Source organism: Pseudophryne corroboree, chromosome 3 (genome assembly GCF_028390025.1).
Source record: "Pseudophryne corroboree isolate aPseCor3 chromosome 3, aPseCor3.hap2, whole genome shotgun sequence".
NCBI classification, from domain to species: Eukaryota; Metazoa; Chordata; class Amphibia; order Anura; family Myobatrachidae; genus Pseudophryne; species Pseudophryne corroboree.
In genome coordinates, this window is record NC_086446.1 from 708,522,587 (window position 1) to 708,547,548 (window position 24,962).

The 24,962-nt window shown below is 45.4% G+C and overlaps 1 protein-coding gene across 2 annotated transcripts in view; it reads right to left on the bottom strand.

The window, feature by feature from the left end:
* The window catches only part of LOC135056662 (alpha-2-macroglobulin-like), a 644,880-nt gene that overhangs the window by 137,521 nt on the left and 482,397 nt on the right, over positions 1–24,962 (bottom strand). Inside the window, exon 27 of one of the 2 annotated variants that reach the window (XM_063962105.1) lies at positions 5,831–5,899. The exons of the other annotated variant lie outside the window; for it this stretch is intronic. Coding sequence (XP_063818175.1) covers positions 5,831–5,899 — 69 coding nt within the window. The remainder of the gene's footprint in view (positions 1–5,830; positions 5,900–24,962) is intronic. 2 annotated transcript variants of the gene reach the window in all.

Genomic DNA, 24,962 nt, shown 5'->3' on the forward strand with positions numbered 1-24,962 from the left:
TTGTAGAACTTAGCAACGTGTTCGACCCTGACCAAGTAGCTGCTTGGCAAAGTGGTAAAGCCGAGACACCCCGGGCAGCCGCCCAGGAAGAACCCACTTTACGGGTAGAGTGGGCCTGAACCGATTTTGGAAGCGACAATCCTGCCGTAGAATAAGCATGAGAAGTTCTCTTCACATAAATCTTCAAAGCCCTCACAACATCCAAGGACTTGGAGGAAATCGAGGTGTCAGAAGCCACTGGCACCACAATAGGTTGGTTGATATCAAAAGCCGACACAACCTTTGGAAGAAATTGCTGACGCGTTCTGAGCTCAGCTCTATCCTCATGGAAAATCAAGTAGGGGCTCCTGTGCGACAATTCCCCACATTCTGACACACATCTTGCAGATGCCAATGCCAACAGTGTGATAGGCTTCCAAGTAAGAAACTTTACGTCCACCTTGTGTAAAGGCTCAAACCATTCCGATTGCAGGAACTGCAGCACCACATTAAGATCCCAAGCTGTCATAGGAGGCACAAAGGGTGGTTGGATGTGCAGAACCCCTTTCAAGAATGTCTGAACCTCAGGGAGAGCAGCCAATTGTTTCTGAAAGAATATGAACAAGGCTGAAATCTGTACTTTTATGGAGCCCAAGCATAGGCCCACATCCACATCTGCTTATAGAAAGAGGAGAAACTGTCCCAGTTGAAACTCCACCGTAGGAAATTTCTTGGATTCACACCAAGACACATACTTTTTCCAAATCTGATGGTAATGTTTAGATGTTACTCCCTTCCTAGCTTTGATCAGAGTAGGAATGAGTTTGTTCGGAATGCCCATCTGAGCTAAGATCAGGCGTTCTACTTCCATGCTGTCAAACGTAGCCATGGTAAGTCTTGATAGGTGAATGGCCCCTGTTGCAGAAGGTCCTCGCGAAGAGGAAGAGGCCTCGGATCTTCCTGCAGTAATTTCAGAAGATCCGCGTACCAAGCCCTTCTTGGCGAGTCCGCAGCAATGAGGATCGCCTGAACTCTTGTTCTTTTTGTTAGTTTGAGAATCCTTGGGATGAGTGGAAGTGGATGGAACACATATACTGAATGGAACACCCACGGAGTTACTAGGGCGTCCATCGCCACTACTTTTGGGTCTCTCGACATGGAACAGTACCTCCGAAGCTTCTTGTTGAGGCGGGAGGCCATCATGTCTATCTGAGGTACCCCAAACCGGCATATTACCTCTGCGAACACCTCTGGGTGGAGGCCCCATTCTCCTGGATGTAGATCGTGTCTGCTGATGAAGTCCGCTTCCCAGTTGTCCACTTCCGGAATGAAGATCGCCGACAGCGCCACCGCATGCCTTTCTGCTCAGAGGAGGATTCTTGCTACCTCTGACACTGCAGCTCTGCTCTCCATTCCGCCCTGTCTGAATGGCTTGTTCTTGCAGAAGATGTGCCGCTTATAGAAGGGCGTTGTATATGGTCCTAAGTTCCAAAATGTTTATTGGAAGGATGGATTCCAGACTTGACCACTTTCCTTGGAAGCTTTCCCCTTGGGTGACTGCTCCCCAACCTCTGAGTCTTGCATCCGTGGTCAGAAGGATCCAATTTTTGATCCCGAACCTGCGGCCCTCGAGTAGGTGAGAAGTTTGCAGCCACCAGAGGAGTGAAATCCTGGCCTTCGGTGACAGGCGTATCCGCTGGTGCATGTGAAGATGCGATCCTGACCACTTGTCCAGGAGATCCAGCTGAAAGAACCTTGCATGGAATCTTCCATATTGCAGAGCCTCGTAAGAGGCTACCATCTTTCCCAGAAGGTGAATGCACTGATGAACCGATACCCGGGCTGGTTTCAGGACATCCCAGACCATGGATTGGATCACCAACGCTTTCTCTACTGTTAGAAACACCCTCCGCACCTGCGTGTCGAGTATCATCCCCAGGAAGGATAGTCTCATTGTCTGCTCCAAGTGTGATTTTGGAAGGGCAATACTCTGCAACAGCCTCTCCCTGGAAGATGCTTTTATCAGGAGATCGTCCAGATATGGAATTATGTTCACTCCCTGCATGCGAAGGAGGAGCATCATCTCTGCCATGACCTAGGTGAACAACCTCGGTGCTGTGGAGAGGCAGAATGGCAGCGTCTGGAACTGATAGTGACAGTCCTGCAGTGCAAATCTTAGATAAGCCTGGTGAGGCGGCCAGATCGGAATGTTAAGGTACGCATCCTTGATATCCAGGGATAACAGAAATTCCCCTTCCTCCAGACCTGAGATCACCGCTCTCAGAGACTCCATCTTGAATTTGAATACCCTCAAGTAGGGGTTCAATGACTTTAGATTAAATATTGGCCTTACCGAACCGTCCGGTTTCAGTACCACAAACAGGTTTGAGTAATAACCCTTGTGTTTCAGGTGAGGTGGAACTGGAACAATGACATTTGTTTGGACCAATTTTTGAATGGCTTCCTGTAGGATAGCACTTTCTGTCAGCGAAGCTGGTAAGCCTGATTTGAAGAATCTGTGAGGTGGTAGTTCCTGAAACTCCAGTCTGTACCCCTGGGTAACAATCTCTTTTACCCAGGGGTCTAGGCATGATGACGCCCAGATGTGACGGAAATCTTTTAGTCTCGCTCCCACCTGCCCGATCTCCAGGCTGGGAGGTCCATCGTCATGCTGAGGATTTTGAGAAAGCACAACCTTGTTTCTGTTCCTTGAAACCTGTTGGTGCAGGTTTTCTGGATTTTCCCCGACCTCCTCTAAAGAAGGTGGGAGGGGGTTTAGATTTTTTAAATTTTGCGGCCTGAAAGGACTGCAGTGTAGACGTAGGATAAGATTTCCTAGCCGGTGGTGCTGCTGAGGGAAGAAAGGTTGACTTACCCGCAGTTGCCGTGGAGATCCACGCATCCAATGCATCCCCAAACAGAGCCTGACCTGTGAATGGTAGGTTCTCCACACTTTTGTTGGATTCTGCATCCGCAGTCCATTGGCATAGCCAGAGTCCTCTGCGTGTCAAGACTGTCATGGAAGTAGATTTCAAAGGAAAGGGAAGAATTGGACTTGGTGTGGCGCACTCTAACTGAACATACTTATTAAAATATAACTTTTATTGTTCTTTATACTTAAAAAAAGCCAAGTACTGTGAAATAATAAAATATAAAAGACAAATGTGAGACAAAGTGCAACATATAGTGTTAAAAACCCACACTCTCTGGTTCCACTGTGCTGTGCAATGTCTTGAATCTATATGTGTATTGAATATATTCCAGGTTCTCTGACCTTTTTTTTACAAGAAATTTTGTGGTGCTGTCAAAATGTGATCACAATATTTAATTCAATGTAAACCTTGCCTGAGTTTTTTATATTGTTATTTGTCGGTTTATATTAAAGACCTTTCTTGTGAATGATCTGTTGGATGTCAAAATTATTACTGGTAATACCACCTATATGTTCCGTCTGTCCTTCTTAGAGGATAGCTCATATACAATCATGTGTATATTATAACATATCGTTTGGTAAAGCCTTCATACCATAATTCCCAAACAACATGGCTCCCCCGCTCTCAGTCTCAGCTGTCAGCGTTTTTATTGTTCTAAGTTTATGAACCCCACTTTTACTTGAAATTGTTCTCTGTGCTCTCAGTCTAAGCTGTCAGCACTTAATGTTCTGCGCTCTCAGTCTAAGCTGTCAGCACTTCATGATATTCTTCCATATAATGGATTTGCATATCCAAATTACCTATTATCAAGTATAGTGGTTTTCCTATAAGTGGGAGCCTGTCTATCACTGTAAGGGCTTGTACAGTGATTCACTAAATTTCCTTATAATTTTTAATATCTTTATTGGTTTGTGCTCTCAGACTATGCTGTCAGCACACCAAGTAGTATTTGGGAAGATATTGTATGAAGGAAGATAGCTCATACGTTTAAGAGGTGGCTTTTTCCTCAAACAGATCTGTTCTACTCAGACAAGTACATTTGAATTTTTATGTCACACTGTGGTAAATCAAATGCCCATATCAGTCTTATTTAATGTGCACATTCAATCAGCTCCTTGCCAGTAAATATAGTGATTTTGTGCCTGGAGCTCGTAGCCCTTGCATTAAAGCAGGCCAAGGTCCTTCATGGCCTCCACCATAAAACCTGCAGAATCCTGCATGTGACGCGAAAACAATTCAATGTCACTCCTATCCATAGTATCTAATTCCTCCAGTAATATGCCTGACCACTTTACTATGGCTTTAGAAATCCATGCACATGCAGTAGTGGGCCTTAAAGCCAGGCCTGTAGCTGTGTATAGTGATTTGAGCGTACTCTCAATCTTGCGATCAGCCGGCTCATTTAAAGCGGTTGAACCAGGAACAGGTAAAACCACCTTTTTAGACAACCTAGATACAGAAGCATCTACTATACAGTAGGTGGGTTTTCCCACTTCTTTCTGTCCTCTTGAGGGAAAGGGAAAGCAATGAGAACCCTTCTTGGGATCTGGAATTTTTTCTTTGGGTTTTCCCAGGATTTTTCAAACAAGGAGTTTAACTCCTTAGAAGCAGGAAAGGTAAGCAAGGATTTCTACCTTTCTGTAAAATAAGATTCCTCCTCCTGCTCAGGTACCTTCTCAGTAATATGTAAAATGTCCCTAATGGCTTCAATCATTAGTTGCACCCCCCTAGCAAGGGATGCATCCCCCCTGGTCCCTGCAAGTTGTGTGTTATATATATATATATATATATTTATATAAATAAATATTTTTACAGATCAGTGCGCTTATCCACCATTCGGAACTCCCCTCTAAGGGTCAGTCAATAACAGTCTTATAAAAAAGTCTCAACACATCACTGTCCCCAGTGAACTTATCTGGACCATCTAGGTCTTATGGGCACACTCCAAACTTCCTGGCGGCAGCTCAGTTCTTCAGAAAATTACCTGGGTACGTTCAGTCATGGAATTTCTACGAAAGTTTGGGAGAAGAACAAGTGCCTTATGGTGCAGTAATTTAGTCAGTAGTGTATTACAGACACGAAAAATGGAAAATTCCGTACCGGATAACAACTTGTACCAGGGCCTATCAATTCCTTGTCCAATAGCTGCTCTCCACCTATATATCAGGAGACATAGATCATCGCCATATAGTGTAGCACCTTAGTATATCAACTGGGGGTCCCTCCCCTATAAAGCATGCGTACCACATAAAAGCTTTAACCATACGTATCGGATAAGTCTCTATCCAATTGACCCAAGCCGGTCCCGTATAAAGCAATATCAGACTACCTTGTATCAAAAGACAAAAGTAATTTTAATACATAAAAATAAAACATAAAAAAGCTTAGCTTAATGATACAGGTAGTTGGTAGGTAGGTCAGTCAGTCTCAACGCGTTTCGCCCTTCAGGCTTCCTCAGGAGATTCTCCGATACGTATGGTTAAAGCTTTTATGTGGTACGCATGATTTATAGGGGAGGGACCCCCAGTTAATGTACTAAGGTGCTACACTATATGGCGATGATCTATGTCTCCTGATATATAGGTGGAGAGCAACTATTGGACAAGGAATTTATAGGCCCTGACACAAATTGTTATCCGGTACTTTTCGTGTCTGCAGTACAATATTGACTAAATTACTGCACCATAAGGCGCTAGTTCTTCTCCCCTACTTTCGTATATATGTATATATATATATATATATACACACACACACACACACACACACCCACCATATTTGTTTTACCTTTTTTTTTTTTGGGGGGGGGGGGGGGGCACCAAACTCCAGCTTGCCTCCAGGCGACCGGGATGAATTCACACCCCTGGTTGAACACCGTAACGAACATCAAAATCAGATGTCAATAAAATAGGATAACTTACGCTGTAGGCCTGGGGATGCTCCAGCAGTGAGATGAGGATGTAAGCAGCTCGTGTCACTTCTTTATCTACCTGACTCATGAAAGAGATGGAAAAAACAGATAGATATCAGACAGCAATTAAATCCAGTTTATAGTTTATTATATTAACTGAAAGTGTTTCTACATGATTATCAAGAAATGCAATCAAGTCTCCAGAATAATATATACTAGAGATGAGTGGTTCGACTTTGCTGAAAACGGACCACACCCGAACTTTGAGGTTTCGAGTTGAACCGAACCCCGGCTCGGGTGACTTTGGGGGTTCCAAGTTGTACTAAGTCTTTGCTCGGGTCTTCCCACAAGTTAAGATCTCACAGCTCAAAAACAGATCTTGTATGTTTTGGATTGTATGTATGTCCCTCCAGTGATCGCAAAAACGCGCTATAACGCGTATTTTACGCGTTATAGGCAGTGGGGGACTCAGTTTTGAATTATGACGGGGTCCTGCGGGACGCGCTGTGGCTCCCCTACCAATCACTGCAGGCAGCTGCACGTCGCGTCTCTTCAACCAGTCACAGCCAGCAGACCAAACCCCAACCAATCAATGCTGGCAGCGTTTCCTCTCATCCAATCACTGCGGCAGCCTCCGTCCTGACTTCTCTTCCCGCTCTGCAGCTTGATTCCTCCTCCTTGGGCTCCGAGTCCGGGTGACAGCAGTCGAATGCTGGGGCTGAGACGGGATTTAGCAGCGCTCTCTGTGCCGGCTGCAGGGCGGACTCCAGGTTTGAATTTAAAGGTGAGGACGCGCTGCGCTGCAGGGCAATGCGCTGTCAGTGTAATCCGTCCTCCTCCCTGTGGACCTCACCCGTCTGTGCGCTGCTGCGGGATACGGGGACGACGCTGCGAGTGGGAGGCAATGTCCACACAGCCTGGCAGACGGGACAGTGAGCGGGGCAGCGGCTACTCTGCTGCTCTGTCCGCTCCTCGCCTGGCTCATTACATAGGGAGGGAGGGAGGGAGGGAGGGTGATGCGGCGCTGGTAAGATGCGGCTGCTGGGGGCCATTGCTACAGGCTGGATAAGCGAATATGGTGTTGTGAGTTACAGGCAGGACACCCCCTCCAGTGACACCTGCAATGACTGAGCACCCCCTTCCTGCACAATTCCCCTCCCCCACCCTTTTCCGCACAATTACTGTGGATACCACCTTCCCTCGCTGACACCCATGATCGCTGTGTCTGGGGGGGTCTGAGGTGGTGGCTGCAAAGTGTATAACGTGCTGTACCCGGTGCAAAGTGTGTAACGTGCTGTACCCGGTGCAAAGTGTATAACGTGCTGTACCCGGCGCAAAGTGTATAACGTGCTGTACCCGGCGCAAAGTGTGTAACGTGCTGTACCCGGTGCAAAGTGTGTAATGTGCTGTACCCGGCGCAAAGTGTGTAACGTGCTGTACCCGGCGCAAAGTGTGTAACGTGCTGTACCCGGCGCAAAGTGTGTAACGTGCTGTACCCGGCGCAAAGTGTATAACGTGCTGTACCCGGCGCAAAGTGTATAACGTGCTGTACCCGGCGCAAAGTGTGTAACGTGCTGTACCCGGCGCAATGTGCATAAGCGGCACTACTGTGTGGTGTAATGTGAATTGGCACTGTTATGTGGCCACGCCCCTAAAAATTTGCAGCGCGCCTTCGGCGCGCATTATCTGTTCTTTGCGGTGTAGGACCGTGAGCACCAATTCACTTTCTGTCACAAGGGCGCCAAAATGTCTAGTTACAGCTCTGGTGCAGTGTCTGTATGCTACACAGCCCAGCGGCTTTGTCACTTCCCCCCTCCTGCTACACTTTCGTAGTGTCCAAATTAAGTCTGTGTTTTCATGTTTGAATCGGTAATGAGATTAATATGAACCTTCACTTCAATGGGACCCACAAAAGGACCGGTAGGACCCCAATTTTTAAAAGTGAGGGGTCCCTGGGACCCACTTTTTTTCCGGCTCAGCGCGATCACTGTCCCTCTCTTGTTATTTTAATGCTAAATTTGGTCAAAATTGACTAGAAATGAATGTTTTTAATTTTAATAATATGCATTGGGTATGTGAGACCAGCAATCAGGATCCTGGTGGTCAGCATACAGACGCTGGGATCTTGACCGCCAGAATGCCGACAGGGGGCAAGCGCAACAAAGACCCTTGCGGGCTCGGTGGCTCACTGCGCTCGCCGCAGGGTCTATTCCCACTCCATGGGTGTCACCCACGAGTGGGAATAGCCCTGGATCCCCTGTCGGTATTCTGGCGGTCCGGATCCCGACGTCAGTATACTGACCGCTGGGATCCCGACCGCCGGTCTCGTAACTACATCCCTAAAATACTATACAGGTAGTAACAAAAATAGGTCCAAGTTACAGGAATTTGTTTATTTTTTAAAACAACTTTTTGTTTTATTGAAGCATAAAAAAAGAACAGAAGTCACAGCTATAATAATGTAATCAATGACAAACATAGAAACATAAGGTACCATAAAAAAAACCATAATGAGCAAAAATAATGACGGACATTGGGGCATGAGCATATAGTGCACAAAACTGTTAAATTAGGGTGTATCCCAGTGACATGCGGGTGAGGTAAATGGTTGGGGAGTCACTGGCTAGTATCAGAACCAGATTTACACACACATATATGCACCCGCGGGTTCGTGTGGGCATTACACAGGTGCAGAAGTATATAAATGTGGGCATTATACACATATGCAGAAGTATATACTGCTGGAAATTTGTTGAGTTTTTATTAGAGATGAGCGGGTTCGGTTCCTCGGAATCCGAACCCGCCCGAACTTCATGTTTTTTTTCACGGGTCCGAGCGACTCGGATCTTCCCGCCTTGCTCGGTTAACCCGAGCGCGCCCGAACGTCATCATGACGCTGTCGGATTCTCGCGAGGCTCGGATTCTATCGCGAGACTCGGATTCTATATAAGGAGCCGCGCGTCGCCGCCATTTTCACTCGTGCATTGAGATTGATAGGGAGAGGACGTGTCTGGCGTCCTCTCCATTAGAATAGAGATAGATTAGATAGAGAGAGAGAGATTGTGCAGAGTCGCAGACAGAGTTAGTTTACCACAGTCAGTGACCAGTGCAGTTGCTAGTTAACTTTTATTTAATATAATATATCCGTTCACTTCTCTCTGCTATATCCGTTCTCTGCCTGAAAAAAAAAACGATACACAGCACAGTCAGTCACACAGTGTGACTCAGTCTGTGTGCACTCAGCTCAGCCCAGTGTGCTGCACAGTCATCAATGTATAAATTAAAAGCTTATAATTAATTGTGGGGGAGACTGGGGAGCACTGCAGGTTGTTAGCAGGAGCCAGGAGTACAATTATATTAATTAACAGTGCACACTTTTGCTGCAGGAGTGGTGACCAGTGCCTGACCACCAGTATAGTATTGTTGTATACTACTAATATCTCTTTAAATATCAACCAGTCTATATTAGCAGCAGACACAGTACAGTGCGGTAGTTCACGGCTGTGGCTACCTCTGTGTCGGCACACGGCAGGCAGTCCGTCCGACCAGAATTGTATTATTTATTATTATATACCTACCACCTAACCGTGGTTTTTTTTTCATTCTTTATACCGTCATAGTGTCATCCTAATTGTTACGAGTATACTACTATCTCTTTATCAACCAGTGTACAGTGCGGTAGTTCACGGCTGTGGCTACCTCTGTGTCGGCACACGGCAGGCAGTCCGTCCGACCAGAATTGTATTATTTATTATTATATACCTACCACCTAACCGTGGTTTTTTTTTCATTCTTTATACCGTCATAGTGTCATCCTAATTGTTACGAGTATACTACTATCTCTTTATCAACCAGTGTACAGTGCGGTAGTTCACGGCTGTGGCTACCTCTGTGTCGGCACACGGCAGGCAGTCCGTCCGACCAGAATTGTATTATTTATTATTATATACCTACCACCTAACCGTGGTTTTTTTTTTCATTCTTTATACCGTCATAGTGTCATCCTAATTGTTACGAGTATACTACTATCTCTTTATCAACCAGTGTACAGTGCGGTAGTTCACGGCTGTGGCTACCTCTGTGTCGGCACACGGCAGGCAGTCCGTCCGACCAGAATTGTATTATTTATTATTATATACCTACCACCTAACCGTGGTTTTTTTTTTCATTCTTTATACCGTCATAGTGTCATCCTAATTGTTACGAGTATACTACTATCTCTTTATCAACCAGTGTACAGTGCGGTAGTTCACGGCTGTGGCTACCTCTGTGTCGGCACACGGCAGGCAGTCCGTCCGACCAGAATTGTATTATTTATTATTATATACCTACCACCTAACCGTGGTTTTTTTTTCATTCTTTATACCGTCATAGTGTCATCCTAATTGTTACGAGTATACTACTATCTCTTTATCAACCAGTGTACAGTGCGGTAGTTCACGGCTGTGGCTACCTCTGTGTCGGCACACGGCAGGCAGTCCGTCCGACCAGAATTGTATTATTTATTATTATATACCTACCACCTAACCGTGGTTTTTTTTTCATTCTTTATACCGTCATAGTGTCATCCTAATTGTTACGAGTATACTACTATCTCTTTATCAACCAGTGTACAGTGCGGTAGTTCACGGCTGTGGCTACCTCTGTGTCGGCACACGGCAGGCAGTCCGTCCGACCAGAATTGTATTATTTATTATTATATACCTACCACCTAACCGTGGTTTTTTTTTCATTCTTTATACCGTCATAGTGTCATCCTAATTGTTACGAGTATACTACTATCTCTTTATCAACCAGTGTACAGTGCGGTAGTTCACGGCTGTGGCTACCTCTGTGTCGGCACACGGCAGGCAGTCCGTCCGACCAGAATTGTATTATTTATTATTATATACCTACCACCTAACCGTGGTTTTTTTTTTCATTCTTTATACCGTCATAGTGTCATCCTAATTGTTACGAGTATACTACTATCTCTTTATCAACCAGTGTACAGTGCGGTAGTTCACGGCTGTGGCTACCTCTGTGTCGGCACACGGCAGGCAGTCCGTCCGACCAGAATTGTATTATTTATTATTATATACCTACCACCTAACCGTGGTTTTTTTTTTCATTCTTTATACCGTCATAGTGTCATCCTAATTGTTACGAGTATACTACTATCTCTTTATCAACCAGTGTACAGTGCGGTAGTTCACGGCTGTGGCTACCTCTGTGTCGGCAGTCGGCAGGCAGTCCGTCCATCCATAATTGTATTATTATTATAATATATACCACCTAACCGTGGTTTTTTTATACCACCTAACCGTGGCAGTCCGTCCATAATTGTATACTAGTATCCAATCCATCCATCTCCATTGTTTACCTGAGGTGCCTTTTAGTTCTGCCTATAAAATATGGAGAACAAAAAAGTTGAGGTTCCAAAATTAGGGAAAGATCAAGATCCACTTCCACCTCGTGCTGAAGCTGCTGCCACTAGTCATGGCCGAGACGATGAAATGCCAGCAACGTCGTCTGCCAAGGCCGATGCCCAATGTCATAGTACAGAGCATGTCAAATCCAAAACACCAAATATCAGAAAAAAAAGGACTCCAAAACCTAAAATAAAATTGTCGGAGGAGAAGCGTAAACTTGCCAATATGCCATTTACCACACGGAGTGGCAAGGAACGGCTGAGGCCCTGGCCTATGTTCATGGCTAGTGGTTCAGCTTCACATGAGGATGGAAGCACTCAGCCTCTCGCTAGAAAACTGAAAAGACTCAAGCTGGCAAAAGCACCGCAAAGAACTGTGCGTTCTTTGAAATCCCAAATCCACAAGGAGAGTCCAATTGTGTCGTTTGCGATGCCTGACCTTCCCAACACTGGACGTGAAGAGCATGCGCCTTCCACTATTTGCATGCCCCCTGCAAGTGCTGGAAGGAGCACCCGCAGTCCAGTTCCTGATAGTCAGATTGAAGATGTCAGTGTTGAAGTACACCAGGATGAGGAGGATATGGGTGTTGCTGGCGCTGGGGAGGAAATTGACCAGGAGGATTCTGATGGTGAGGTGGTTTGTTTAAGTCAGGCACCCGGGGAGACACCTGTTGTCCGTGGGAGGAATATGGCCGTTGACATGCCAGGTGAAAATACCAAAAAAATCAGCTCTTCGGTGTGGAGGTATTTCACCACAAATGCGGACAACAGGTGTCAAGCCGTGTGTTCCCTTTGTCAAGCTGTAATAAGTAGGGGTAAGGACGTTAACCACCTCGGAACATCCTCCCTTATACGTCACCTGCAGCGCATTCATAATAAGTCAGTGACAAGTTCAAAAACTTTGGGTGACAGCGGAAGCAGTCCACTGACCAGTAAATCCCTTCCTCTTGTAACCAAGCTCACGCAAACCACCCCACCAACTCCCTCAGTGTCAATTTCCTCCTTCCCCAGGAATGCCAATAGTCCTGCAGGCCATGTCACTGGCAAGTCTGACGAGTCCTCTCCTGCCTGGGATTCCTCCGATGCATCCTTGCGTGTAACGCCTACTGCTGCTGGCGCTGCTGTTGTTGCCGCTGGGAGTCGATGGTCATCCCAGAGGGGAAGTCGTAAGCCCACTTGTACTACTTCCAGTAAGCAATTGACTGTTCAACAGTCCTTTGCGAGGAAGATGAAATATCACAGCAGTCATCCTACTGCAAAGCGGATAACTGAGGCCTTGGCATCCTGGGTGGTGAGAAACGTGGTTCCGGTATCCATCATTACTGCAGAGCCAACTAGAGACTTGTTGGAGGTACTGTGTCCCCGGTACCAAATACCATCTAGGTTCCATTTCTCTAGGCAGGCGATACCGAAAATGTACACAGACCTCAGAAAAAGAGTCACCAGTGTCCTAAAAAATGCAGCTGTACCCAATGTCCACTTAACCACGGACATGTGGACAAGTGGAGCAGGGCAGGGTCAGGACTATATGACTGTGACAGCCCACTGGGTAGATGTATGGACTCCCGCCGCAAGAACAGCAGCGGCGGCACCAGTAGCAGCATCTCGCAAACGCCAACTCTTTCCTAGGCAGGCTACGCTTTGTATCACCGCTTTCCAGAATACGCACACAGCTGAAAACCTCTTACGGCAACTGAGGAAGATCATCGCGGAATGGCTTACCCCAATTGGACTCTCCTGTGGATTTGTGGCATCGGACAACGCCAGCAATATTGTGTGTGCATTAAATCTGGGCCAATTCCAGCACGTCCCATGTTTTGCACATACCTTGAATTTGGTGGTGCAGAATTTTTTAAAAAACGACAGGGCCGTGCAAGAGATGCTGTCGGTGGCCAGAAGAATTGCGGGACACTTTCGGCGTACAGGCACCACGTACAGAAAACTGGAGCACCACCAAAAACTACTGAACCTGCCCTGCCATCATCTGAAGCAAGAAGTGGTAACGAGGTGGAATTCAACCCTCTATATGCTTCAGAGGTTGGAGGAGCAGCAAAAGGCCATTCAAGCCTATACAATTGAGCACGATATAGTAGGTGGAATGCACCTGTCTCAAGTGCAGTGGAGAATGATTTCAACGTTGTGCAAGGTTCTGATGCCCTTTGAACTTGCCACACGTGAAGTCAGTTCAGACACTGCCAGCCTGAGTCAGGTCATTCCCCTCATCAGGCTTTTGCAGAAGAAGCTGGAGGCATTGAAGGAGGAGCTAACACGGAGCGATTCCGCTAGGCATGTGGGACTTGTGGATGCAGCCCTTAATTCGCTTAACAAGGATTCACGGGTGGTCAATCTGTTGAAATCAGAGCACTACATTTTGGCCACCGTGCTCGATCCTAGATTTAAAGCCTACCTTGGATCTCTCTTTCCGGCAGACACAGGTCTGCTGGGGTTGAAAGACCTGCTGGTGACAAAATTGTCAAGTCAAGCGGAACGCGACCTGTCAACATCTCCTCCTTCACATTCTCCCGCAACTGGGGGTGCGAGGAAAAGGCTCAGAATTCCGAGCCCACCCGCTGGCGGTGATGCAGGGCAGTCTGGAGCGACTGCTGATGCTGACATCTGGTCCGGACTGAAGGACCTGACAACGATTACGGACATGTCGTCTACTGTCACTGCATATGATTCTCTCAACATTGATAGAATGGTGGAGGATTATATGAGTGACCGCATCCAAGTAGGCACGTCACACAGTCCGTACTTATACTGGCAGGAAAAAGAGGCAATTTGGAGGCCCTTGCACAAACTGGCTTTATTCTACCTAAGTTGCCCTCCCACAAGTGTGTACTCCGAAAGAGTGTTTAGTGCCGCCGCTCACCTTGTCAGCAATCGGCGTACGAGGTTACATCCAGAAAATGTGGAGAAGATGATGTTCATTAAAATGAATTATAATCAATTCCTCCGCGGAGACATTGACCAGCAGCAATTGCCTCCACAAAGTACACAGGGAGCTGAGATGGTGGATTCCAGTGGGGACGAATTGATAATCTGTGAGGAGGGGGATGTACACGGTGATATATCGGAGGGTGAAGATGAGGTGGACATCTTGCCTCTGTAGAGCCAGTTTGTGCAAGGAGAGATTAATTGCTTCTTTTTTGGGGGGGGTCCAAACCAACCCGTCATATCAGTCACAGTCGTGTGGCAGACCCTGTCACTGAAATGATGGGTTGGTTAAAGTGTGCATGTCCTGTTTTGTTTATACAACATAAGGGTGGGTGGGAGGGCCCAAGGATAATTCCATCTTGCACCTCTTTTTTCTTTTCTTTTTCTTTGCATCATGTGCTGATTGGGGTGGGTTTTTTGGAAGGGACACCCTGCGTGACACTGCAGTGCCACTCCTAGATGGGCCCGGTGTTTGTGTCGGCCACTAGGGTCGCTAATCTTACTCACACAGCTACCTCATTGCGCCTCTTTTTTTCTTTGCGTCATGTGCTGTTTGGGGAGGGTTTTTTGGAAGGGACATCCTGCGTGACACTGCAGTGCCACTCCTAGATGTGCCCGGTGTTTGTGTCGGCCACTAGGGTCGCTAATCTTACTCACACAGTCAGCTACCTCATTGCGCCTCTTTTTTTCTTTGCGTCATGTGCTGTTTGGGGAGGGTTTTTTGGAAGGGCCATCCTGCGTGACACTGCAGTGCCACTCCTAGATGGGCCCGGTGTTTGTGTCGGCCACTAGGGTCGCTAATCTTACTCACACAGCTACCTCATTGCGCCTCTTTTTTTCTTTGCGTCATGTGCTGTTTGGGGAGGGTTTTTTGGAAGGGACATCCTGCGTGACACTGCAGTGCCACTCCTAGATGGGCCCGGTGTTTGTGTCGGCCACTAGGGTCGCTTATCTTACTCACACAGCGACCTCGGTGCAAATTTTAGGACTAAAAATAATATTGTGAGGTGTGAGGTATTCAGAATAGACTGAAAATGAGTGTAAATTATGGTTTTTGAGGTTAATAATACTTTGGGATCAAAATGACCCCCAAATTCTATGATTTAAGCTGTTTTTTAGTGTTTTTTGAAAAAAACACCCGAATCCAAAACACACCCGAATCCGACAAAAAAAATTCGGTGAGGTTTTGCCAAAACGCGTTCGAACCCAAAACACGGCCGCGGAACCGAACCCAAAACCAAAACACAAAACCCGAAAAATTTCAGGCGCTCATCTCTAGTTTTTATCAGAGATGTGTAGACATGATAGGCAGGGGGCACTGCCTCAGCTGTCATACTCCAGTATCCTCCAGAGTTTTAACTATAAAAATGATTAGAATAATATAAAGAAGATAGTTACGTACTGTTACTTTATAAAATCTTCTTTGTATTTTCTTATTATATTAGGGGTGAGCGGGATCCATTCTCTGAGAACCGAACCCTACCGAACTTCACGTCCCGAGCCCGGATTCGAGCCCGGTTCAGGTCTTCCCGCCAGACTCGGAAACCAGAACGAGGCAAAACGTCATCATCCCGCTGTCGGATTCTCGTGGGTTTTGTATACCATATAATTAGCCGCGCGTCACCACCATTTTAACTCCAGAGTCGGAGACTGTAGCGAGGACGTGTCTCTCTCCTCAGTGTTTGTCTTTGCGGGAAAGTGGTGTGGAGACCTGCTCTGTCTTATGTGTCATTCCAGTGCTGTCTTGTGCTGCATCAGCCCAGTGGTGGTGTCTTGTGCTGCATCAGTCCAGTCACAGTGGTGGTGTCTTCTGCTGCCATATGTCCAGTGCTGCTGTATAAGTCCAGTCCAGTGCAGTGGTGCTGTGTTGTCTTGCATCAGTCCAGTGATGGTGTCCCTGTGCTACATCAGTCCAGTCACAGTGGGGGTGTACTCTGCTGCCATATGTCCAGTGCTGCTGTATAAGTCCAGTCCATTGCAGTGGTGCTGTGTTGTCCTGCATCAGTCCAGTGGTGGTGTCCCTGTGATGCTATAAGTCCAGTGGTACTGCCGTATAAACCCAGCGGTACTGCCGTATAAGTCCACTGGTACAGCCATATAAGTCCAGTGGTACCGCCGTTTAAGTTCATTGGTACCGCCGTATAAGTTCATTGGTACCGCCGTATATGTCCAGTGAAACCGCCATATAAGTCCAGTGGTACCGCCGTATAAGTCCAGTGGTACCGCCGTATAAGTCCAGTGGTGCTGCCGTGTAAGTCCAGTGGTACTGCTGTATAAGTCAAGTCCAGTGGTACTGCTCTATAAGTCAAGTCCAGTGGTACTGCCGTATAAGTCCAATGATAATGCCGTATATGTCCAGTGATACCGCCGTATAAGTCCAGTGGTACCGCTGTATAAGTCCAGTGGTACCGCCGTATAAGTCCAGTGGTACCGTCGTATAAGTCCAGTGGTACTGCCATATAAGTCCAGTGGTGCTGCCGTATAAGTCCAGTGGTGCTGCCGTATGAGTCCAGTGGTGCTGCCGTATAAGTCCAGTGGTACTGCCGTATAAGTCCAGTGGTACTGCTGTATAAGTCAAGTCCAGTAGTACTGCCGTATAAGTCCAGTGGTACTGCCGTATAAGTCAAGTCCAGTGGTACTGCCGTATAAGTCCATTGATAATGCCGTATATGTCCAGTGACACAGCCGTATAAGTCCAGTGGTACCACCGTATAAGTACAGTGGTACCGCCGTATAAGTCCAGTGGTACCGCCGTATAAATCCACTGATACTGCCGTATAAGTCCAGTGGTACTGCCGTTTAAGTCCAGTGCTACTGCCGTATAGGTCTAGTGGTACTGCCATATAAGTCCAGTGATACTGCCGTATATATCCAGTGGTACTGCCGAATAAGTTCAGTGATACTGCCGTATAAGTCCAGTGGTACTGCCGTATAAGACCAGTGGTGCTGTCCTGTGCTGTATATTATTTACTCCAAATAAAGAGGTTATTAATATTTAATCCAAATAATTTTCACAGGGTTTGTCCTCTGTGGTGTAGGGGTATGCCCTCCTGTGCCGCATATTGTGTTATATAACTCCAGAAAAATAATGGAGAACAAAAATTTGGAGGATAAAATAGATAAAGATCAAGAACCACTTCCTCCTAGTGCTGAAGCTGCTGCCACTAGTCATGACATAGATGTTGAAATGCCATCAACGTCGTCTGCCAAGGCTGATGCCCAATGTCATAGTAGAGGGCAAAGTTCAGTAAAATAACCCCAAAAAATAAATGTAAATGGTTAGAGGAGAAATGTAAACTTGCCAATATACCATTTACGACAGAGTGGCAAGGAGCGGCTAAGGCCCTGGCCTATGTTCATGACTAGTGGTTCAGCTTCACATGACGATGGAAGCCCTCATCCTCCCGCTAGAAAAATGAAAAGAGTTAAGCTGGCAAAAGCACAGCACAGAACTGTGCATTCTAAGATGGTATCACAAATCCCCAAGGCAAGTCCAAGTGTGTCAGCGGTTGCGATGCCTGACCTTCCCAACACTGGACAGAAAGAGGTAGCTCCTTCCACCATTTGCACGCCCTCTGCCAGTGCTGGAAGGAGCACTCACAGTCCAGTTTGTGATATTCAAATTGAAGATGTCACTGTTGAAGTACACCAGGATGAGGATATGGGTGTTGCTGGCGCTGAGGAGGAAGTTGACGAGGAGGATTCAGATGGGGATGTGGTTTGTTTAAATCAGGCACTGGGGGAGACAGTTGTTGTCCATGGGATGAATAAGCCCATTGTCATGCCTGGGCAAAATACCACAAAAGCCAACTCTTCAGTGTGGAATTATTTCTCCACAAATCCAGACAACAGGTGTCAAGCCATGTGTTGCCTCTGTCAATCTGTAATAATTAGGGGTAAGGACGTTAACCACCTAGGAACATCCTCCCTTATATGTCACCTGCAGCACATTCATCGAAGTCATTGTCAAGTTCAGAAACTTTGGGTAAGAGCGTAAACAGTCCAATGACACCTAAATCCCTTCTTCCTCTTGTACCCAAGCTCCTGCAAGCCACACCACCAACTGCCTCAATGTCAATTTCCTCCTCAGTCAGGAACATCAGTAGTCCTGCATGCCATGTCACTGGCATGACTGACGAGTCCTCTTCTAACCGGGATTCCTGCGGAAGATCCCTGAGTGGTACGCCTACTACTACTGCTGCTGCTGATGTTGCTGCTGGGAGTCGATTGTCATCCCAGAGGGTAAGTCGGAAGACCACTTGTACCACTTCAACTAAGCAATTGACTGTCCAACAGTCCTTTGCGAGTAAGATGAAATACTAAAGCAGTCATACTGTTGCAAAGCGGATAACTCAGGCCTTCACAGCTATGTTGGTGTTAGACGCGCATCCGGTATCCGCCATTGGTACATTGGGATTTAGACAATAGATGGAGGTAGTGTGTCCCTGGTACCAAATCCAATCTAGATTCCACTTCACTAGGAAAGCGATTCCCGGACTGTTCAGGGGCATTAAGAAAAGTGTCCTCAGTGTCCTGAAAAATGCGGTTGTACCCAGTGTCCACTTAACCATGGATATGTGGACAAGTGGAGCAGGGCAAACTAAGGATTACATGACCGTGACAGCCCACTGGGTAGATGTATTGCCTCCTACAGCAACAACAGCAGCGGCACCAGTAGCAGCATCTCACAAACGCCAACTCGTTCCTAGGAAGGCTACGATGTGTATCACCAGTTTCTGTAAGACGCACACCGCTGACAACCTCTTACGGAAACTGAGATACATCATCGCACAATGGCTTACCCCACTTAGACTCTCTTGGGGATTTGTGATATCGGACAACGCCACCAATATTGTGCGTGAATTACATCTGGGCAAATTCCAGAAGACGCCCGATGTTTTGCACATACAATTAATTTGGTGGTGCAGAATTTTTGGAAAAATGACAGGGCCATGCAGGAGATGCCGTCGGTGGCCAGCAAAATTGCGGCCCACTTTCGACATGAAAACACTGCGTGCCGAAGACTGGAGCGCCAGCAAACACTCCTGAACCTGCCCTGCCATCACCTGAAGCAAAAGGTGGTAACAAGGTGGTATTCAACATTCTAAATGCTTCAGAGGATGGAGGAGCAGCAAAACGCCATTCAAGCCGATACATCCACCTACGATATAGGCAAAGGAGGGGGAATGCAGCTGACTCAAGCACAGTGGAGAATGGTTTCCGTCTTGTGCAAGGTTCTCCAACCCTTCGAACTTGCCACACGTGAAGTCAGTTCAGAAACAGCCAGCTTGAGTCAGGTCATTCCCCTCATCAGGCTTTTGCAGAATAGCTGGAGAAATTGAAGGAGGAGCTAAGATGGAGCAATTCCGCTAAGTTTGTGGGACTTGTGGATGGAGCCCTTCATTCGCTTTTCCAGGATTCAAGGGTGGTCAATCTGTTGAAATCAGAGCACTACATTTTGGCCACCGTGCTCGATCCTAGGTTTAAAGCCTACGTTGTATCTCTCTTTCCAGCAGACACAAGTCTGCAGAGGTGCAAAGACCTGCTGGTGAGACAATTGTCAACTAAAGTGGAACGTGACCCGTCAACAGCTCCTCCTTCATTTTCTCCCGCAACTGGGGCTGCGAGGAAAAGGATAAAATTTCCGAGCCCAGCCGCTGGCTGTTATGCAGGGCAGTCAGGAGCAAGTGTTGACATCTGGTCCGGACTGAAGGACCTGCCAACGATTACTGACATGTCTACTATCACTGCATATGATGCTATCACCATTGAAAGAACGGTGGAGGATTATATGGGTGACAGCATCCAAGTAGGCATGTCAGACAGTCCGTATGTATACTGGCAGGAAAAAGAGGCAATTTGGAGTCCCTTGCACAAATTGGCTTTATTTTATCTAAGTTGTGTTTAGTGCAGCCGGTCACCTTGTCAGCGATCAGCGTAGGAGGTTTCTTCCACAAAATGTGGAGATGATGATGTTCATCAAAATGAATTATAAATTCCTTCAGGAAGACCTTTACCAGCAATTGCCTCCAGAAAGTACACCGTGACCTGTGATGGTGGATTCCAGTGGGGACGAATTAATACTCTGTGAGGATGAGGATGTACATGCAAAAAGGGGTGAGGAATCGGAGGATGAGGACGACATCTTGCCTCTGTAGAGCAAGTTTGTGCAAGGAGAGATGAATTGCTTCTTTTTTGGTGGGGGGATTAATTGCTTCTTCTTTTTGTGGGAGCCCAAACAAACCAATCATTCCAGCCACAGTCGTGTGGCAGACCCTGTCGCTGTAATTATTGGTTTGTTAAAGTGTGCATGTCCTGTTTATACAACATAAGGGTGGGTGGGATGGCCGAGGGCCCAAGGACAATTCCATCTTGGACCTCTTTTTTTACTTTGCATTATGTGTTCTTTGGGGCCTAGATTTTAAAAGTGCCATTCTGTCTGCCACTGCAGTGCCACTCCTAGATGGGCCAGGTGTTTGTGCCGCCCACTTGTGTCGCTTAGCTTAGTCATCCAGCGACCTTGGTTCATCCTTTTGGCCTAAAAACAATATTGTGAGGTGTGAGGTGTTCAGAATAGACTGGAAATAAGTGTAAATGAATGTTATTGAGGTTAATAATACCGTAGGATCAAAATTACCTCAAAATTCTGTGATTTTAGCTGTTTTTGTGTTTTTTTCAAAACTCATCCACATCCAAAACCAAAACCCGAAAAAGGGTGGTTTTGGCAAAACCAATCCAGATCCAAAACACGAGCGATGATCCAGATCCAAAACCAAAACACGAAACGTGCCCTCCGCACATCTCTAATTTTTATAGTCAAAACTCTGGAGTATACTGGAGTATGACAGGTGAGTCTCTGCCACACCTGCCTCACCTTACCACAAGTCACTGGTATATCCATTTACATGCATATAATGGCATCAATTCTAAATATAACTGTGGATACTTATATTGGAAAAGAGTTTGCTTTGTGTAAATGAAAGTCAACAAGCCCTCTATTTTGTTCATATGTTTGTAAATCCAGTCATAAGGATACAGAGACATGTGAGTTCACTGCTGTGCTGTTTTATTCCATCACCAACTCCAGACACACTGCACACTGGACCACCCACTTCCCAGCATCCCTCTGGACCTAGGGACCATCACTGAAGATTCAGACTTACACATATTAGTAAGGGAGTGTCTACAAATATTAAGCATTCTAATATACTAACATCACATCCTCCTTTCTTTAAAGATAAGCCCTGTATGCTTCAATGCAACAATTAACAACGTCATATCAAGAACATCATCTAACATGTTTCAATGAGTCTCTTAGGTCTGCGTATTTCCCTTTTGGGTCTTTCATACACAGTCTGTGTTTCATCGACCATGTTGGACCTTTCTAGAATCGTGGTTTGTTCACCATTATCAGGATCATCATACATGTCAAATGAAGGGTATTCTTCAGTCATGTTGTCTTCATTATGGTTAGGTTGAGATCTTAAATACACCCGATTTCTTCTTACTTCCGTTCCACGCTCTGTACGTATAGTACAGTATAAGATCTTGGTGCTACTTGTGCTTGCACAATACCTTTGTGCACCCCAATACCTTTCTCGTGATCTCTGAGACGGACTTGGTCACCCGATTTTAGATCAGATAAGCTTTTTGCTCGCCTGTCATGGAACAGTTTCTGTTTCGCCTGTTGACGTTCCATTAAGCAGTTCATCATGTATCGGGAGATTTGCTCTAATCCTCCTTCCCATCAGCATTTGTGCAGGAGAAAGTCCATTCTGTAAAGGTGTACTGCGGCAGATAAAAACACTTTTGTAGAAATCTTCTTTACCTTCTTGAGCTTTTTTCATGAGACTCTTTACAGTTTTTACTGAACTTTCCACCAACCCATTTCAGCGTGGATAGTGGGGACTTGACGTAGTATGGACAAATTCCCACTCATCAGCAAATTGTCTAAATTCAGCACTGAAAAACTGAGGACCATTGTCAGTGAACACTTCCATAGGAACACCATGCCTTGCAAAGATTGACTTCATGCAATTGATTATGGCTTTACTAGTAGTTGTATGTAGTGTCTTCACCTCAGGGTAGTTAGAGTAATAATCAGTCACGACAATGTATGTTTTTCCATTACAATCAAACAAATCTGCGCTAACTTTCTGGTAGGTCTCTCTGGCACTGTATGAGGACTCAGTGGCTCGACTTGTTGTTTCGGTCTATACGTAAGACATAATTCACATGTAGCTGTAGTCTGTGCTATGTCTTGGTTCATTCTTGGCCAATACAAAACTTCACGTGCTCTCCACTTACATTTTTCTTCTCCTAAGTGGCCTTCATGTATATTGCACAGCATAGTTTTTCTTAGTCGTGCAGGTATGACAAACCTATTGCCTTTGTAAATAATACCATCGACAACTGTAAGGTCACTGCGGTACATCCAGTAATCATGAATATAGACAGTGGGCACACATTTTTTTCTGCAGGCCAACCTTTCAGAATGATATCTTTCAACACTTTCATTGTGTCATCTGTCTCAGTTTCTTTCCTAATCTGTTCTTGTCTTGCAAGAGACACTGGTAGAGAAGCTACGATCAAATTAACATAGGCTTCTATCTCTTCGTCCATCAGACTTTTGGAACCTTCACTTTTGTCCACAGCACGAGAAAGTGTATCAGCAATGTACATGTATTTACTGGGACAGTACAGCAAGTGTACATCATATTTCTGTAGTCTGATAAGCATTCGTTGAATTCTCATGGGACAGTCATGTAATGATTCAGTCATGATAGCTACCAATGGCTTGTGGTCAGTTTCCACTGTAAATGTTTGACCATACACAAACTGATGAAATCGCTCACATGCATATGTGATCGCTAGAAGTTCTTTTTCTATCTGAGCATACCTTGTTTCAGCACTTGTCAGTGCTCTTGATGCATAGATTACTGGTTGCCATGTATCCTCATGTTCTTGTAACAACACTGAGCATAAGCCAAATTGCGAAGCATCTGCTGAAATTCTTATTCTTTTTGCAGCATCAAAGAATTTTAGCACTGGTTGCTCTGTAATGATCTGTTTCAAGTTTTGCCAACTTTCTTCTTGTTCATGTGACCACATCCACTCGTTATCTTTGCCCAACAACCATCTAAGAGAGGCTGTTCGTTCAGAGAGTTGAGAAATAAACTTTCCTAAGTAAGTAATCATTCCTAGGAATCTTCTGACGTCGTCTTTGTTGTTAGGACATTCCATGTTCACTATGGCTAATATTTTCCTTGGGTCTGGTTTTACACCTTGATCCGAGACCACGTCACCCATAAAGGTAAGTGTATTCATGCCAAATTCACATTTGTAATTGTTTAGCTTTAGATTCACTTTCTTGACAAGTTCCATTACTTGTCTCAATCTAGAATCATGTTCTTCCTTTGTAGATCCCCAGACAATAATGTTATCCATCATTGTTTCAACACCTGGAATATGTTCAAAAATCATTTGTATCTTTTTGTGATATACTTCTGGAGCAGACAATATTCCATATGGTAGTCGAAGAAATCTGTATCGACCTTCTGGTGTATTAAGTGTACAAAGCTTTAAGCTGGCCTCATCAAGCTTCATTTGCCAGAATCCTGAAGATGCGTCCAATTTACTGAACCATTTTGCTCCCGCAAATTGCGACATGATTTCATCTCTGGTTGGTAGTTTGAAATGTTCTCGTTTAATAGCTTTGTTTAAATCTCTGGGGTCTTGACATATTCTGAGTTGTCCATTTTTCTTTTCAACAATTACTAAGGAGCTTACCCATTCAGTAGGCTCATCAACTTTCTGTATCACACCCAAGGCTTCCATGCGATTAAACTCTTGTTTCAGTTTTTCTCTCAGCGCAAAAGGCAATTTTCTACAGGGGTGTATCACTGAAGAAACTTGTGTGTCTATATTTATTTTATGCTCTCCAGGCAAACAACCTAGACCTTCAAAAAAGTCTCTGTATTCTGTAAAAATCGATTTGTAGTCATCTTCTACTTCTGATGTCACCATAAAAACTTTCTTTAGCAAGCTTAGTTTCTCATAGGAACTTAATCCTAGAATCTGTTGCACATTTTTATCCACAATCAGTAGAGATGTTTTAAACTGTTGTCCCTTATATTTCATTGTCACTAAGCATGTACCTTTCACAGGAATTTCCTCCCAAGTGTACCCTGTAACTTTCACTTTGGCTGGATGAATTTTAGGTTTTACTCTACAAGTCTTATAGTCTTGAAATTATATTAAATTGACCTGCGCGCTAGTATCAAGCTTAAAGGGAATGACAATCTCGTTCACAGTTAAAGGGACAATCCATTCTTTCTTATCTGCACTGCAAAGTTCAATGCAATCCACAAAGAATTCATCTGTTTGTTTAACACCATGCACTTTGGTTGTTTCACTTTTCATTTTACAGCATTTGGCAAAGTGATTTAGTCTACCACATTTCATGCAGGTTTTACGATAAGCAGGGCACATTTTAGGATTGTGAGCATTTCCACATCTACTACAAATTTCCTTATTAGACTGTGGCTTAGACGGCTTCATTCTTGAGAATGGATGTTTGCTTGACCCTGTTTTCTGCACTACATGTACAGCACCATCAACTTCCTTGTGTGACGTTTTGGCTTGAAATCTATTTCTGCAGATCTGCACATAGTCACTGCCTTATCTAGTGTTAGGTCTTGCTCTCTCAGCAGTCTCTCTCTGAGTCCATTATCAGGTATTCCACAGACTATACGATCTCTAATCAGTGAATCCTTTAAATTACCAAACCCACAGG